Here is a 16,709-nt window from a genome sequence, read left to right as displayed (position 1 = left end):
ACACGGGGGACAGAAGGGGGGGACTCGTGGGGAAATGGCTGTGGGGATGGGCATGGGGCAGGGGACATGGGAAAGGGACATGGGGACATGGGGGGACGTGGGTGAGGGATGGAGGGGCTTTGGGGACATGGGGGGTGGCAGGGGAAAGGGAGAGGAGGACATGGGGACAGTTTTTTGTTTGAAAATAGGGGGGACAGAGGAGAGGGGGACACGGAGGGACAAAGGGACACAGGACAGTGATGTGGGGACACAGCCCTGTGGTGGGGGACACGCAGGGCATGGGGACACGGGACAAAAACATGGGGACACTGGGGGACATGGCTGTGGCAATGGATGTGGGGGGGGACACGGGACAGGGAGGACACAGGGGGGACAGGGATGTGGGGACACAAGGGACACGGCCATGGGGATGTAGGGGTTTGGGGACAGGGAGTGGTGGCAGGGGACAGTGAGAGGGGGACATGGGGGGACAAAAGGGGACAGAGGTGTGGGCATGGTGGCAGGCAGGGGGACATGGGGCAGGGAGAAGAGGACACGGGACAAAGGGGACACAGCACAGGGACATGGGACAGGGGTGTGGGGACACACGGGGACATGGGGACAGAGCTGTGGGGACAGAGCGAGGGGATGGGACAAGGGGACACGGGGGGCCATGGCCATGAGGATAGTGGCAGGCAGGGGGACAAAAGGGGACATGGGGCAGGGAGAGGGGGACAGGGGGGGACACATGGGACAGAGGCATGAGGACACAGGGGGACAAATGGGGGACACGGGAGAGGAATGTGGGGACACAGGAGGACACAGGGGGACGTGGGACAATGATGTGGGGACACATGGTGACAGGGGGACACAGCCATGGGGCTGGAGGTGAGGGGGGACCCTGCGGGGACATGGGAGGGTGACACGGGGGGACCCGGTGTGGGGCTGGCAGGGGGCGGGGCCACCCTAATCCCCAAATCTGCCGGATGCCACATCCGGGGTCTGGATGTCCCCCCCACCCAGAGGTGGCAGCTGGGCCCAATCGCTGTCCCCACAGATGCCACCCGACAAGGCCATAAAAAGTGGTGGCAGCGCCAGTTACGGTGGGGACAACACAGGGGTAAGAGGGGATAGGGGGACACTGGGGGTGGTGGCACATGCTGGAGGTGTCCCCGTGGCTGGGGTGTCCCCATGGCACCTCAGGTGCCATGGGGACACCCCAGCCACGGGGACACCTCAGAAGTTGTCCCAGTGGTGACACCAACCCCCCCCAGAAGGTCACCAGCATGGCCGGGCCACCTTGGGTGGTTGGTGGCACCTTGGCCACCGTGTTCCTTTGGGTGGCCAGCATGGAAGCAGCCACTGGGTGAGTCCTGGTGACCTTTGGTGACGTGGGTTGGGTGGCGGCGGTGGGTGACAACAACAGTGGTGACACTGGTGGCAGGAGGTGGTGCGAGAAGACGGTGGAGGTGACAAGGGAGGAGGAGGTGACCCCAAGGCAGGAGGACACGGTGCCATGTGCCCAGCTCTACCACTACAGCCTGGGGGGGTGGCAGCTCGACCGTCCCCGCATGCGGCAGGAGTACGGGGACACCACTGTCACCCCCCTCTGCCACATCTACAGGTGAGTGCCTGGGGGGGGGACACGGTGACACCGGGACGTGCCACCACGCTGGTGTCACCTCGTCCCCTCTCACCCCCCTGGCTGGCTCTGCCACCGCCGATGGTTTTTGTGGCATCTGTGGGGACAGGGGACACACGGAGGTGCCACCACGGGGCAGGGAGAGTGGGGTGGCCCTGTGCCCTGCCAGCCCCACGCCCTGTCCCCTGTGTCCCCACATCCCTGTTCTGTGTCCCTGTGTGTCCCCATGTCCCCATGTCCCTGTCCTGTGTCCCCTGTGTCCCCACATCCCTGTCCTGTGTCCCCTGTGTCCCCATGTCCCTGTTCTGTGTCCCCTGTGTCCCCACATCCCTGTTCTGTGTCCCCCTGTGTCCCCATGTCCCTGTTCTGTGCCCCCCTGTGTCCCCACATCCCTGTCCTGTGTCCCCACCATGTGTCCCTCCTCCCAATTGGCTGTGTCCCCATGTGTCCCCACCCCTGTTCCCCCCTCTCCATCCCCATGGCCGTGTCCCCCCGTGTCCCCCTGTGTCCCCGTGTCCCCTGTCCCCCGCAGACCCCCGCAGAGGCTCCCGGTGGTTCAGACCCGGCGGGTCCGTGGCTGCTGCCCGGGCTGGAGCGGTCCCCACTGCACCGAGGGTAGGGACAGGGCTTGGGGACACTGCCACCCCCCGACCCTCCCCGCCAGCCGGGGAGCTGCAGTGACGCCGTCCTGCTGCCACTGTCCCCCTCCTGGCGTGTCACCCCGGCAGTGACGTGGCCGTGTCCCCCGTGCCGCAGGCGCGGGCTCGCTGGGACACTGCTACGGGGGGTGGCGGTGCCAGGATGTCACCGGTGCCACCGGCAGCCTCCCTGCCATGAGCATGGCCGAGTGCTGCCGTCACCCCTGGGGACACAGCTGGCGGCAGGACCCGGACACCCCCTGCCACCCCTGCACCCTCCTGCCCCTCGCCGGTGGGTCCAGGGGGGCCGGGGCTGGGGGCTGGGGACGGGGACGTTTTGCCACCGCCACCTCATCCCCGCCACCTCGCCGCAGGGGACGCTTCGCCCTCCCCCTCCGTGGCTCCTCGGCCCCACGGCCCCTCGGCCACCTGTCAGGCCTGGGGGGGCACCTGGGGACGCTCCTTCGATGGGACCCACCTGCACCTGCCCCACGGGTGTCACTACCACCTGGCCACCGCCACCGATGGCACCTGGGACGTCACCGTCGCCCCCGGCCACCCCCCGGTACCCGCCGGCCCATCCAGGGGGACTGCTGTCCCCAGGGATGGTGGCTCTGGGGACACCGCAGGGGGGGCGGTGGCTGTGGGACATGTCACCCACTGGTGACACGGCGCTGTCACCGCAGGGGCTGCGCGTGACCTTGGGGATGCAGACGGTGGTGGCACGGGGATGGAACGTGTCAGTGAACGGCGTGGCAGTGACACGGGGACAGCCACACCTGCACGGGGGTGAGGGAGACAGGGGACAGGTCCCCACTGCCGCCCAGACCAGGGCCCATGTCCCTGTCCCCATCCCTGGTGCTGCCACTGTGCCCATCTCTGCTTCTGGCCCAGTCCTTGTGCCCACCCTGTCCCTGTCCCCATCCCTGTCCCCACCCCATCCCCATCCCATCCCCATCCCCATCCCCATCCCCATCCCCATCCCCATCCCTGCCCTATCCCTGTCCCCACCCCATCCCCATCCCTGTCCCCATCCCCATCCCTGTCCCCGTCCCCATCCATCTCCCTGTCTCCACCCCATCCCTGTCCCCATCCCTGTCCCCATGGCTGTCCCCTCAGGGCTGGCAGTGACCTGGCCAGGCGAGTGGGTGTCCGTGGGCAGTGGCCTGGGCGTGCGTGTGGCCTGGGACAGGGACGGGGCAGTGACAGTGACAGTGGGAGCTGAGCTCTGGGGTGGCACCCGGGGGCTCTGCGGCCCCTACAACGATGACCCTGATGGTAACTGCACTGTGTCACCATGTCACTGTGTCACCGTGTCACCACATCAACATGTCCCCATATCCCAGTGTCCCCATGTCCCTGTATCCATATGTCCTTGTGTCCCTGTGTCCCCGTGTCCCCATATCCCCATGTCCCGTGTCCCTTTGTCCCCGTGTCCCCATGTCCCCATGTCACCCCCCAGCCATGCCAGCTGCCGGTTGCAGTGGTGTGGGTGTCCCCATGTCCCCATCTCCCCGTGTCCCCAGACGATCTCCTGATGCCAGGGGGGGCTGTGTCCCCCCTGCCCGACGCCTTCGCCACCTCCTGGAAGGTTCCAGACTCTGAGGTACCAGGGGAGGAGGGGGGGTCCCGGGGGGCCCCGGGGGGTGACCCTGGCACTGAGGGTGTCCCTGTCCCCCCCAGCCCCCCTGCAGGGTGCAGGAGCCGCAGTTGGGGTGCAGGGGAGGGGCCCCCCAGGAGGCTGAGGGGGTCTGTGGGGAGCTGCTGCGGGGGGTGTTCCGGCAGTGCCACCCCCAGGTATGGGGACACCGGGACATGGGGGGACACGAGGGGTATGGGGGGGCTGGGGACACCAGGGGGGAGCAGGGGGGACATGGAGGGGCTGGGCAGGAGGGGAATGGGGAGACTGGGGGGGCAAAAGGGGATTGGGGGGCTTCAGGGAGCAGGGGAGCTGGGGGGCCAGTGGGAATGGGGGTACTGGGGGGGTAGGGGTGAGTGGGGGGACTTGGGGGGGACAGGAGGGGACTGGGGGGCTTTGAGGGACTGGGGGACACCAGGGAATCAGATGGGGACCAGGGGGGGCTTGGGGGGCTCCGGGGGCTTTTGGGTACTGGAGGGGGACAGGAGTGGGATTGGTGAGTGCCAGGGGAGCTTTGGGGTGCCAGGGGATACTGGGGGGATAGTGGGGGGGATAGTGGGGAGGAACTGGAGGGGATACTGGGGGGGGATACTGGGAGGGTACTGGGGGTCCTGGGTGGTCCTGGGGGGTTCCGGTGGTCCCAGTGGTGGTGGTTTCCCCCTCACCCCCCCAGGTGGACCCGCGGGGTTTCCACACTGCCTGTCTGGAGGTTTGGTGTGGGGGGGGACACCCCGGCCCCTCGCCCCCCCCCGCTGCCTGCCAGGCTTTGGCCGCCTACGCCCGGGCCTGTGGCCACCACCAGCCCCCCCCGGCGTGGAGGCGCCCGGGGTTCTGCGGTACCGACCCGGGGGGGCTGGGGGCACCCTCTGCTCTCACTCCTCAATCCCATGCACCCCAAAAGTTCAGCCCCACACCCCCATCGCCTGCACCCCAACTCCTTCTGCCCACCCCCCTTTGCCTGCAGCCTCCCCTCCCCGGAGCCCCCCTGAGGGTTCCCCCCGAGGGTCCCCCCTGAGGGTCCCTCCTGTCCCCCCAGAGCGGAGCTGTGCCCCAGGACAGAGATTTTCCGACTGCCTCTCCCCGTGCCCCCCCTCCTGCGGGGCCCTGGGCAGCCCGGGAGGTCCCTGCCAGGGGGACTGTGCCGGGGGCTGCGAGTGCTCCCCGGGGCTCTACCGGGATGGGGACAACTGCGTCCCCCCCGCCGCCTGTCCCTGCCACCACCGGGGACAGAGCTACAGCCCCGGGCAGAGTGTGCGCCAGGGCTGCAACACCTGGTGAGGGACAGCAGGGGCAGAGACCTGTACCTCACCCCATCACATAGCATCCCCACCCCCATTCCCATCCCTCACCCCATCACATCCCATTCCTCATCCCATCACATCCTATCCCATACCTCACCCCATCCCATCCCCTCCCATCCCAACCCCATCCCATCCCCATCCCATCCCATCCCTTCCCATTCTATCCCCTCCCATCCCATACTTCACCCCATCCCATCCCCTCCCATCCCATCCCAACCCCATTCCCATTCCCCATCCCATCCCATTCCATCCCATCCCATCCCATCCTGACCCCATTGTCCCCTCTGTCCCCAGCACGTGCCATGGTGGCCGCTGGCGCTGTGGCCACTCGCGGTGCCCGGGTCACTGCTGGGTGCTGGGGGGACGTCACTTTGTCACCTTCGACCGGCGCCGCTTCTCCTTCCGCAGCTCCTGCACCTACACCCTGCTGCAGGTCAGGGGCCACCGTGCCCTGAGCCTGGTGGCCACAGGGGGGTGGCTGGGACAGTGGCTGTGGCGGTGGGCAGGACGGTGGCCACAGTGATGGTCACAGCAGTGGCTGTGGCGGTGGGATGGTGGCCGGGATGGTTGCCAGGATGGTGGCCAAGTGGCATCTGAGATGGTGGTCCTGGTGGTGGCTGTGGTGGTGGGCAGGATGGTGGCTGGGACAATCGCCATGGTGGTGGCCACGGGGGCGGCCGCAGAGGTGGCTCTGATGGTGGCCGTGGTGGTGGCCGGGGGGGTGGCCGCGGTGCCAGGTCCTGCTGAGGTCTCTGTGTCCCCAGGACTTCGTGGAGGGGCAGTTGTTGGTGACAGCCCAGCAGGAGCCCTGCGATGGCCACCAGCCCCTGGGCTGCCAGCGCTCCCTCACCCTCACCACCCCCCGGGCCAGCGTCCGCCTGCGTGGCACAGGTGACACTGGAGACTGTCCCCACGCCCAGGGAGGGGCAGGCTCTGGCATCCCCGTGGTGGCCGCCACAGTGACCGTGTCCTGACGTCCCCGCGGTGCCCGGTGCCACCTTGACGTCCCCTCTCTCTCTGTCGCAGGGGAGGTGACGGTGTCCGGGCAGGAGGTGACACTGCCATTCGTGGGTGTGGGGCTGAGCGTTCGCCGCGTCTCCCCCTCGGTGCTGCTGCTCCAGGCTGCCGGCGTGAGGCTCCTCTGGGGCACGGAGCCCCCCGACACCCACATCGCCCTCCCCCCCACCTTCGCTGGCAAGGTCAGCACAGCCATGGTGGCCTTGGTGGCCGTAGTGTCTTTGGTGTCCCTGGTGTCCCTGGTGTCCCTGGTGTCCATGGTGTCCATGGTGTCCCTGGTGTCCTGGTGACCATGCACCTTCCCCCAGGTGCGTGGTCTCTGTGGAACCTTCACCTGGCGCCAGGAGGACGATTTTACCACGCCGGGGGGGGACGTGGCCCCTGATGTCACCTCCTTTGCCAGCACCTACCGGGTTGGGGGGGACTGTCCCCCGCCCCTGCCCCTCCAGCCCTGCGGGGACGGACACACGGACACGGCCGCCTGCGCCGTCCTGCACGGAGCCGCCTTCCAGGTCAGGGCAGAGCGGTGGGATCGGGCTCCCACCCCCACCCATGATTCCCACCTCTATCCGTGGCTCCCACTCCCACCCACGGCTCCCACCCCCACCCACGGTTCCCAGCTCCCACCAGGGTTCCCGGTGCCCGTCCCGGTGCCCGTCCCGGTGCCAGGTGCCGGTGGCAGGTTCCGGTGCCGGGTGCCATCCCGTCCCCATGTCCCCAGCCGTGTCACCGGGTGGTGGATCCGGAGCCGTTCCTGGAGCTGTGCCAGTTGGATGCCTGCGGGTGCCGGGGGGAGCGGCGCTGCCTCTGCCCCGTCCTGGCCGCCTACGCCCGGGAATGCGCCCGGGAAGGGACCCCCCTCAGCTGGAGGGACCCCAACTTGTGTGGTATGGGGGGACTGGAGGCACTGGGGCATGGACTGGGGGGATGGGGTGGGGTGGGATGGGATGGGATGGGATGGGATGGGATGGGATGGGATGGGATGGGATGGGATGGGATGGGGTGGGATGGGATGGGATGTGGTGGGATGGGATGGGATGGGATGGGATGGGATGGGATGTGGTGGGATGGGATGGGATGGGATGGGATGTGGTGCGATGGGATGGAATGAGGTGGGGTGGGATGGGATGGGGTGGGATGGGATGAGGTGGGATGGGATGAGGTGGGATGGGATGGGGTGGGACACAAGAAGCTGATCACGCCAGGCTGGATGGAGCAGGGATGGGCCTGGAGGGGCTGAGGAAGGAGTGAATGTGTTGGGTGCTGCTGGGCTGGGGTGTGGGGGGGGCAGGGCAGGCTGTGTCCCCATGGTGATGTCCCCATCCTGTCCCCAGAGGAGCCATGTCCCGGGCTCCAGCAGTACCGGGACTGTGGCCGTGCCTGTGGCAGGACCTGTGCCGACCTACGCCCCGAGGCCACCGCCTCCTGTCCCCACCCCGATGACCTCTGTGTCCCCGGCTGCCACTGCCCCCCCGGGACGGTGCTGTCCGAGGGGGGACAGTGCGTGCCCCCCGCCGCCTGCCCCTGTCCCCGCGGCCACCAGCTCCTCCCGACCGGCACCAGGATCCGCCGGGGCTGCAGCACCTGGTGGGTGGCACCTGGAGGGGACAGGAGACACGGGGGTGGTGACACAGGAGGCGATGGCGGTGGGGGACGTCTGATGAAATCCCCCATGGCCCGTGTGGGACAGCAGCACGGGAAAGGGGGATGGCATCGGATGTCCCCACTGCAGGACAGCGATGGGGACACGGGTGGGGATGGGGATGGGGATGGGGATGGGGATGGGGATGGGGATGGGATGGAATAGGGATGGGATAGGGATAGGGATGGGATAGGGATGGGATAGGGATAGGGATGGGATAGGGATGGGATAGGGATGGGATGGGGTGGGGTAGGGATAGGATGGGATGGAATAGGGATGGGACGGAATAAGGACGGGATAGGGATGGGATGGGATGGGATGTGTTGTCCCCGTCGGTCCCGCAGTGTCTGCTCGGGGGGCTCCTGGCACTGTGCCGCCGCCCCCTGCCCGCCCCCCCCGCGCTGTCCCCAGGGGCTGCTCCACGCCCCCGGCTCCTGCCTGCGCCGCTGCGACAGCTCCGCGCCCAATGGCACCTGCGGGGACATCGCCGATGGCTGCGTCTGCCCCCCCGGCACCCTCTACCTGGTGGGTGCCCCCGGGCCGGGGGGGTTGTGGGGGTGTCCCGGGGCACCCCCCGCCCTCCCGGCTGACGTGGGGTGTGGGGGGCAGGAGGGGCGGTGTGTGCCACCCCAGCAGTGTCCCTGTCACCACGGCGGGAGGGTCTACCCCCCCAACGCCACCATCCTGCAGGACTGCAACACCTGGTGGGACCCCCCCTCTCCCCCCAAAGACCCCTCCGACCCCTTCTCACCCCCCCACGCCCCCCAAAGACCCCACACCCCCAGCCACCTCCCGGCCTCCCCACCCACCAGATCCCTGCAAGCCCCCCCCAGGCCCCCCCAAGCCCCCCGAACTCTTCTTACCCCCCAGGCCCCTCACACCCCCAGACCCCTGAGACCCACCAAGCCTCCACATCCCCCAAGACCCCCCCCCAAACACACCCAATGCCGCCCTGTGCCCATGACCCCCCGAACCCAAACCCCCCCCAAACTCCCCAATCCCCCCAGACCCCCGCAGTTCCCCAAGCCCCCTAAACTTCCCCAAAACCCCTCATATCCCCCCAAACATTCCTGAACCCCCAAATCCCTGGATCCCCCTGCCCAAAAAATCTCCTCAAGCTCCCCAGAACACCCTGACCCCTCGTAAAACTGGGTCTGGGGGCTTTTGCGGCTTTGGGGGCTTAGGAGGGGGTCTTCAGGGTCTAGGGAGGGGTTGGAGGATCTTGGGGGGTTGGGTTTTGGGGGGCGGGTTGGGGGTCTGAGGGGTTTGGGGGGTTAGGGTGATTTGGGGGGTCTGAGGGTGTCAGGGGTCTGGGGTTTTGAGGAGGTTTGGGGGATTTGAGAGGTTTTTTGGGGGGCTGGGGGTTCTGGGATGGTTGAGGGGAACTGGGGAGGTCTGGGGGAGCCGGGGGGGCCTGAGGGGTTTGGAGGGGTCTGGTGGTGTTGAGGGGGTCCGGGGGTGTCGGGGGGGGACTGAGGGGGGTCTCAGGGAGTTTGGGGTGGTCTGAGAGGGGTTGGGAGCAACTGAGGGGGTCTGAGAAGTCGAGGGGGTTGGGGGGGTCTGGGGTAGTCTGGGAGGATTTGGGGGGGTCTGGGTGCACCCGGGGGGTCCCTGGGGGGTCCCCGAGACCCTGTGTCCGTGCTGTGTCCCCAGCGTGTGCCGGTGGCAGCGGTGGCACTGCGGGAGCGTCCCCTGCGCGGGGACCTGCGTGGCGACAGGGGACCCCCACTATGTCACCTTCGACGGGCGCCCCTTCTCCTTCGGGGGGCACTGCGAGTACCTCCTGGCCCGGGAGCGCTCCGGGCGCTTCGCTGTCACCGCCATGAATGTCCCCTGCGGGTCCAGCGGTGTCACCTGCACCAAGTCCGTGGTGGTGGCCATGGGCAACACCCTGGTGCACATGCTGCGGGGTGAGGGGACCCCCCCCGGGACCCCCGAAACACCCAGACCTCCCCTGAACCCCCAGACCCCTCCCAAAGCCCACAGAGCTCCCCCAGACCCTTTGAACCCCCCCAGACCACCCCTAGGGACCCCCAGGACTCCCTGAACTCCACAGACCCCTCCCGAACTCCCAGACCCCTCCCAGAGCCCACAGAGCTCCCCCAGACCCCTTGAACCCCCCCAAGACCCCCATTTGATCCTCCAAGACCCCTCTGAGGGACCCCCAGAGCCCCCCAAACCCCACAGAGCCCACAGAGCTCCCCCCAACCTCTTGAACCCCCCCAGACCACCCCTAGAGCCCTTTAAACCCCCCAGGCCCTCCAAGACCCCTCTGACCCCCCAAACTCCCCAGAACCCCTCTCCTCCTCCAAACCTGCAAGACCCCCTCAACCCCCCTGACCCCTCTTACCCTCCAACACTCAAACCCCCAAGACCGCCCAGACCCCCCTAAACCCCCAGACCTCCCCCCAGCCACCCCAATCACCCCCCCAACCCCTCAAACCTCCCAGACCCCCAACTCCCCTGAGACCCCTCCATGCCCCCACATCTCCCCAACCCCCCCAAAATACCCCAAATGCTCTCAACCCCCCTGAGCCCCTCTGACTCCCCAACCCCTCAACCCCCCAATCCCTGCGAGCCCCCCCAAGCCCCTGCAGTCCCGGGGTCTCTGGGTGACCCGGGGTGCTCAGGGCGGGAGGTGACGGTGAACGGGGTCCCGGTGCGGCCCCCCAAAGCCTACGGGGGGTCCGGGCTGCGGCTGGAGCGGGCGGGGGTCTTCCTGCTGCTGCTGAGCCGTCTGGGGCTGACAGTGCTGTGGGACGGAGGTGAGGGGACAGGGGAGAGGGGAGAGGGGACAGGGGGCAGGGGAGAGGGGACAGGGAGGAGGGGAGAGAGGACACGGGACAAGGGAGAGGGGACAGGGGGATAAGGGGGAACAGGGGATTGGGGGGGCAGGGGCGATTGGGGGGGCTTGGAGATAGGGGACACAGGGACAGGACACGGGGATGGGACAGGGGGCAGGGGACACGGGACACGGGACAGGGACACTGATACTGATGCTGATGGCCGTACTGGTCCCAATGGCCATGCTGTACTGGTCCTAGTAGCCACGGTGGTACTAATGGCCATTCTGGTCCCAGTGGCCATACTGGTATTGCTGGCCATGCCATACTGGTGCTGATGACCATACTGGTTCCAATCACTATGGTGGTCCCAGTGGCCATACTTGTGCTACCGGCTACCCTGGTACCAGTGCCGGTGCCGATCCCAGTGCCCATACTGGTCCCAGTGCCTGTGCTGGTTCCAGTGCCGGTACTGGTCCCAGTGCCGGTGCCTCTGGTCCCGGTGCCGGTCCCGGTGGTCCCAGTGCCGGTGCCAGTCCCGGTACCGGTGCCGCTGGTCCCAATGCTGGTCCCGGTGGTCCCGGTGCTGGTCCCGGTACCGGTGCCTCTGGTCTCAGGCACCCGCGTGTACCTCCGCCTGGAGCCGCAGCACCGTGGCCGCGTGTCCGGGCTCTGCGGAAACTTCGACGGCGACGCCGAGAACGATTTCACCAGCAGGGAGGGGGTCCTGGAGCCCACCCCCCACCTCTTCGGCAACTCCTGGCGCCTCAGCCCCCTCTGCCCCCCCCTGCCCGACGCCGACCCCCGCCACCCCTGCGCCGTAAGCACCGGGGGGGGGTGGGGGGGTGGGGGCAGGGAGAGGGGACGGGGGGTCCGCGGAGGGGGCGGGGGTCTGAGGGTGGTGTCGCCCCCCCAGGAGAGTCCCCAGAGGGCGGGCTGGGCCCGGCAGCGCTGCGGGATCCTGCGGGAGGAGCTGTTCGCCCCCTGCCACCCCCTGGTGCCCTGGCAGCGCTTCCATCAGTGGTGTCTGTGGGATGCCTGCGGGTGAGGGGGGGCACGGGGGGGCACGGGGGGACGGGGCCTGGGCAGGGGGTGTTCGGGGGGGTCCTGGTGTCCATGGGGGTGGTCCCAGTGCCATTGGGGATTCCTGGTGTCAATGGGGGGGTCCCAATGCCATGGGCGGGGGGGATACTGCTGCCATGGGGGGGTCCTAGTGTTAATGGGGGGCGGTCCTGATGCCCGGTGGGGGTCCCAATGTCAGTGGGGCCTTGGTGTCCTGAGTGGGGGGATCGCAGTGTTATGGGGGGGTTCGGTGCCATTCGGTCCTGGTCCTCGGGGGGGGGGTGTCACAATGTTATGGGGAGGGTCTTTCTGCCATATGGGGGGAGAGGTCGTGGTATCATGAGGGGGGTCTAGGGGCTATGGGGGGTGTTTGGGTGTCAGCAGGGGGGGTCCCGGTGCCATGGGGGGGGTCCCAATACCATGGGGGGGCCCAATGCCGTATAGGGGGGGTCTCAGTGTTATGGAGGGGTCCCGGTGTCCGCCTGCCGACCCCCTCGTGTCCGTGTCCCAGCTGTGACACGGGGGGGGACTGTGAGTGCCTCTGCACGGCCATCGCTGCCTATGGCCACGAATGCACCCGCCGGGGGCTGCCCCTGCGCTGGCGGAGCCAGGACCTGTGCCGTGAGACCCCCGGGGGGCTGCGGGGGGCTGGGGGAGCTGCGGGGTCACTGGCACCCTCACTGCTGGCTCCCGCTTGAGGGGAGGGGGGGTGTCATCTGAAGGGGGGGCTCGGGGAGCCCCAGGGGGCCCCAGGGGAGTCCAGAGGGTGTTGTGGGGGTCTAGAGGGGGAGTTCAGAGGGGGTCCAGGCAGTCCCACGGGGGTCCAGAGGGGTTCAGCGGGATCCAGAGGGTTCTAGAGGGTCCCAGGGGTGTCTAGAGGGGTTTGGGGGGTGGGGGGGTCCAGAGGGGTTAGGGGGGTCCAGAGGGGTTCACAGTGGTTTGGACAGGGGGAGGTCTGGGGGCTCCAAGAGGTCCCAGAGCAGTCCAGACAGATTTAGTGTGTCCAGGAGGTTTCAGGGGTCTCCAGAGGGGTCCAGGGGGATCTGGGGGTCCAAACGGGGTTCAGGAGTGCTCCAGGAGGTTCTTGGGAGCTCCAGGAGCCCCTGGGCAGGGTCCCATCCGGGGTGTCTCTGTGTCCCCCCAGCCCTGCAGTGTGAGGGGGGGCTTCAGTACGACCCCTGTGGCCCCCCCTGCCCCCCAACCTGCCGGGACCTGGGCCGGGAGCCCCCCGAGCTGTGCCAGGGTCTGGGCTGCCTGGAGGGATGCTTCTGCCCCCCGGGGAGGGTCCTGCATGGTGAGAGGGGGCTGGGGGGTGCCTGGGGGGCACCTGGGGGGCTGGAGGGGGCCGATGGGATCCAACGTGGTTCTGGCATAGGGTAATGTGGGCCCAACGTGGGGTGGCTGTGGGGAGGTTATGGGGTGGTTATGGGACTGCTATGGGGCTGGCGTGGGGTAACATGGGCCCAACGTGGGGCAGCTGTGGGGAGGTTATGGGGAGGTTATGGGGTGGTTATGGGGCTGCTATGGGACTGGTGTGGGGTAACATGGGCCCAACGTGGGGCGGCTGTGGGGCTGCTGTGGGTCTGATCCCCCTGGCAGCGGGGGGCTGTGTCCCCCCCTCGCTGTGTCCCTGTTTCTGGGATGGTTTCGCCTTCCCGGCCGGTGCCACCGTGCAGCAGGGCTGCCAGAACTGGTGAGTGGGCTACCTGGAGTGGCAATGGGCTACCTGGCGTGGGATGGGCTACCTGGAGTGGCTTGTGGCCATCTGGCACAGCTTGTGGCCACCCAGCACGGCACTGGGCTGGCATGGCCACCTGGCATGGCACTCAGGTAGCCACCCGTCATGCCAAGTGGCCACCCACCACCCTCCATCAGCTGCTCTGGTGACCCTGTGTCCCCCCTGTATCCCCCCCCTGTTGTCCCTCCCTTTTTCACCCCTAATTCCCCTGCCCCCCCGTGTCCCTCTCATACCTCCCCCATGTCCCCTCCCCTCACGTCCCCCCTGTCCCCCAGCACGTGCTCCTCTGGCCACTGGCTCTGTGAGTCGCCCCCCTCCACCCCCTGCTCGCCCGTCCCCGGGGGCTGCGGTCCCGACGAGTTCTGGTGCGGTTCTGGGGGGGGCTGCGTGCCCCGGGCCTGGGTCTGTGACAATGAGGAGGACTGTGGGGACGGTTCGGACGAGCTCTGCCCCCCCGCCTGCCCCCCAACCCTGCCCCACTGCCGCCCCACAACTGCCCCCCCCACCCCGTGCCCCGACCCCCGCCGCCCCCCCGGGCTGAGCTGCAACGGGAGCGAAGAGTGTGGGGAGAGCCTGGGGGAGGGTGAGTGACCCACGGCGGGGGGACTGTGACCCATGGGGGGGGCCCTGGGGGGCTGTGACCCATGGCGGGGGGTCTCGGGGAGATCTCTGTGCCCCCGGGGGGGTCCCGGTGCTCTCTGGGGGGTCTCTGGGGGTCCCGGTACTCCCGGTGTCCCCTTACAACCCCCGCCCCTCAGGCTGTGTCGCCCCCTGCCCGGGGGGGGGGTGGCGGTGCCCGGGGGGTCCCTGCCTGTCCCCCTCCTCCCGCTGTGACGGTCACCGCGACTGCGCCGACGGCTCCGACGAGATGTCGTGCCCAGGTGAGGGGGGGGAGTGACAGGAGACCCCCGCATCGCGACATATCCCTTCTGCCCCCGAGCTGCCACCTCTGTGTCCCTGTGCCTTCCCCCCAGAACCGGGTTTGTGCCCCCCCGGCCACCTGCCCTGTCCCGACGGCTCCTGTATCACCGAGGCTGCCGTCTGCGATGGCGTCCGGCACTGTCGCGACAGCTGGGACGAGGGTCCGGTGGGCTGCGCGGTGGCACTGCCACCCGCCCCTGTCCCCAGCGCGGCCAACGCCTCGGCGGGTGAGGACAATGGGGGGGAGGCGATGGGGACAAGCGGTGATCTGATTGGTGACAGAGGGGTGGGGGGACCTCCGAGAGTGTCACCAGGTGTCACCGGGGTGTGGGATGTGGCCAGGGGTCCCCTCGGTGACACTGAGGTGGTGAGGACACTCTCGGGGGTCCCCTAGTGTCACTGGGGCGAGGGAATGTAGCCGGGGGTCCCCTGGTGTCAATGGGGTGGTGGGGACACTCTTTGGGGTCCCAGTGTCACCAGCGTGGTGGGGACACTCTCGGGGGTCTCCTGGTGTCGCCAGGGGGGGAAGTACCCGGGGACACTGAGGAGACCCTCAGTGTCACCAGCATGCCTGGGAACACTCTTTGGGGTCCTGGTGACACCAGGGCGGTGGGGACCCTCTCAGGGGTCCCGGTGACCCCGGTGCCCGTGTCCACAGCCCCGTGTGGCCCCTGGGGGTGGCCCTGCGGTGACGGTGGCTGCGTGGCCCGGGGGTGGCTGTGTGACGGTCAGGCCGATTGTCCCGATGGCAGTGATGAGGTGGGCTGCACCCCCGGGTGTCCCCCCGGACACTTCCCCTGCACCCGGGGCCACCACTGCGTCCCCCTCGGCCACCTCTGTGACGGTGTCACCCACTGCCACGACGGCTCCGATGAAGACCCCCAACTCTGCGGTGAGACCCGGGGGGACAAGACCCCTCCCCAGGGGCAGGGGGACGCCATCGGGGGTCCCTAGGGGACGCCGGGGGGGTGGGAACTCTTGGGGTTCCCCACAATGACACCGGGGTAGTGGTGGGCTCAGCCGCTTGGTGGCACTTGGGTCACGGGACACTCCTGGGGGCCCTCCTGGTGGCACTAGTGAGTCGGGGGACTCTTTGGGGGTGGCCCTGGTGACATTGGGGTGGTGGGGGGCTCTGGACTCCCCCTGGTGATATTGGGGCACCGGGGACACTCTCGGGGGTGTTCCCAGGGTGTTCCCAGGGCAATGGGTGGCCCTGGGGGGTACCAGTGACCCCCCTGTCCAGGCCCCACCGCTGTCCCCGCCCCGTCCTGGTCGCTTCTCCTGCCAGGAGGGGGGGGCTGCAGCAACAGCTCCAGGGGCTGCCATGGGACCACCGAGTGTCCCCTTGGGGGGGCAACAGCGGCTGCAGTGAGGGGGGGGACATGGGGGTCACCAGGGGAAGGAGAGGATATGGGGGTCACCGGGAGGGGGGGACAAGGATATAGGGGGACAGGAGTGGGGATGTGTTGGGGGGTCACGGAGGGATAACCCCCCCTCTCTGCCCCCCCCGCAGAGCCCCGCCTCCCCACCGTCCCCAGCCCCCAGCCGGGGGGTCCCTGCCCCGAATTCTCCTGCGGAGGGGGCGAGTGTGTCACCTTCCAGCAGGTTTGGGGGGACGTACACCGGGTGGGGACCCCTCCCCACCTCCTAGTGCCCTCGGAGGGGTCCCTGAGCCTCTATGTGTGTGTGTGTCCCACATTAAAGGTTTGCGACGGCGAACGGGACTGTGGGGCCGGGGGGGACGAGCAGGGCTGTGGGGTCTGGGGTCCCTGGGGGTCCTGGGGGGACTGCACCCACACCTGCGGCCCCGGCACCCAGCAGCGGGCCCGGGGCTGCCGGCGGGCGGGGGTCCCGGGGGTCCTGCGGGGGTGTCAGGGCCCAGACCGCCAGCACCGCCCCTGCTTCAGCGTGGCCTGTCCTGGTGAGGGGGGCTTGGGGGGTCCTGGGGGATGCGGGGGGCTTGGGGGGGGTTGGGGGTCCCTATGGCTCAAGGGGCTTGGGGGGTCCCAGAGTTGGGGTGATCGGGAGTGCTGAGGGGTGCCCGAGGGAGTTTGTAATCCCTCCCACCCAGAGACACCCCAATATTCCCCGACAGCAACCCCCCCCCAGGCCCCCACACCACCTCAGTACCCCCCATAGCACCCAGGACCCCCCCTAGGACTCCCAACCCCTCTATAGTGCCACAATACCCCCTGTATCACCCCAATATCGGCTCGAGGACCCCAATGCCCCCTAGCACCCCAATATCCTCTCTAGGAGCCTGATGCCCCCCTGTAGCACCCCGACACCCCCTACAGTACCCCAATATTTGGTCAATGACCCCTGCCCCCTATAGCGCCCCAATATC

At 68.5% G+C, this 16,709-nt stretch overlaps 1 protein-coding gene across 1 annotated transcript in view; it reads left to right on the top strand.

The window, feature by feature from the left end:
- The first annotated feature begins 753 nt into the window (after positions 1-753).
- Positions 754-16,709, top strand: part of LOC139793745 (SCO-spondin-like) — a 29,766-nt gene continuing 13,810 nt past the window's right edge. Inside the window, 32 exon segments of the mRNA XM_071738687.1 lie at positions 754-1,099; positions 1,254-1,345; positions 1,424-1,603; positions 2,154-2,236; positions 2,378-2,551; positions 2,634-2,824; positions 2,946-3,048; positions 3,379-3,537; positions 3,786-3,865; positions 3,943-4,056; positions 4,572-4,734; positions 4,935-5,172; positions 5,494-5,632; positions 5,964-6,090; positions 6,226-6,398; positions 6,525-6,728; positions 6,938-7,103; positions 7,551-7,803; positions 8,203-8,383; positions 8,468-8,562; positions 9,512-9,768; positions 10,489-10,623; positions 11,259-11,461; positions 11,558-11,685; positions 12,215-12,324; positions 12,848-12,997; positions 13,303-13,396; positions 13,717-14,024; positions 14,200-14,322; positions 14,416-14,589; positions 15,021-15,254; positions 15,876-16,283. Of these exon segments, the coding sequence (XP_071594788.1) occupies positions 986-1,099; positions 1,254-1,345; positions 1,424-1,603; positions 2,154-2,236; positions 2,378-2,551; positions 2,634-2,824; positions 2,946-3,048; positions 3,379-3,537; positions 3,786-3,865; positions 3,943-4,056; positions 4,572-4,734; positions 4,935-5,172; positions 5,494-5,632; positions 5,964-6,090; positions 6,226-6,398; positions 6,525-6,728; positions 6,938-7,103; positions 7,551-7,803; positions 8,203-8,383; positions 8,468-8,562; positions 9,512-9,768; positions 10,489-10,623; positions 11,259-11,461; positions 11,558-11,685; positions 12,215-12,324; positions 12,848-12,997; positions 13,303-13,396; positions 13,717-14,024; positions 14,200-14,322; positions 14,416-14,589; positions 15,021-15,254; positions 15,876-16,283 (5,353 nt within the window). The 5' untranslated portion in view covers positions 754-985.

The sequence above is a fragment of the Heliangelus exortis genome, chromosome 2, assembly GCF_036169615.1.
Source record: "Heliangelus exortis chromosome 2, bHelExo1.hap1, whole genome shotgun sequence".
NCBI classification, from domain to species: Eukaryota; Metazoa; Chordata; class Aves; order Apodiformes; family Trochilidae; genus Heliangelus; species Heliangelus exortis.
The sequence above is the reverse complement of the archived record's forward strand: the minus strand, read 5'-3'. Positions and strand labels throughout refer to the sequence as shown.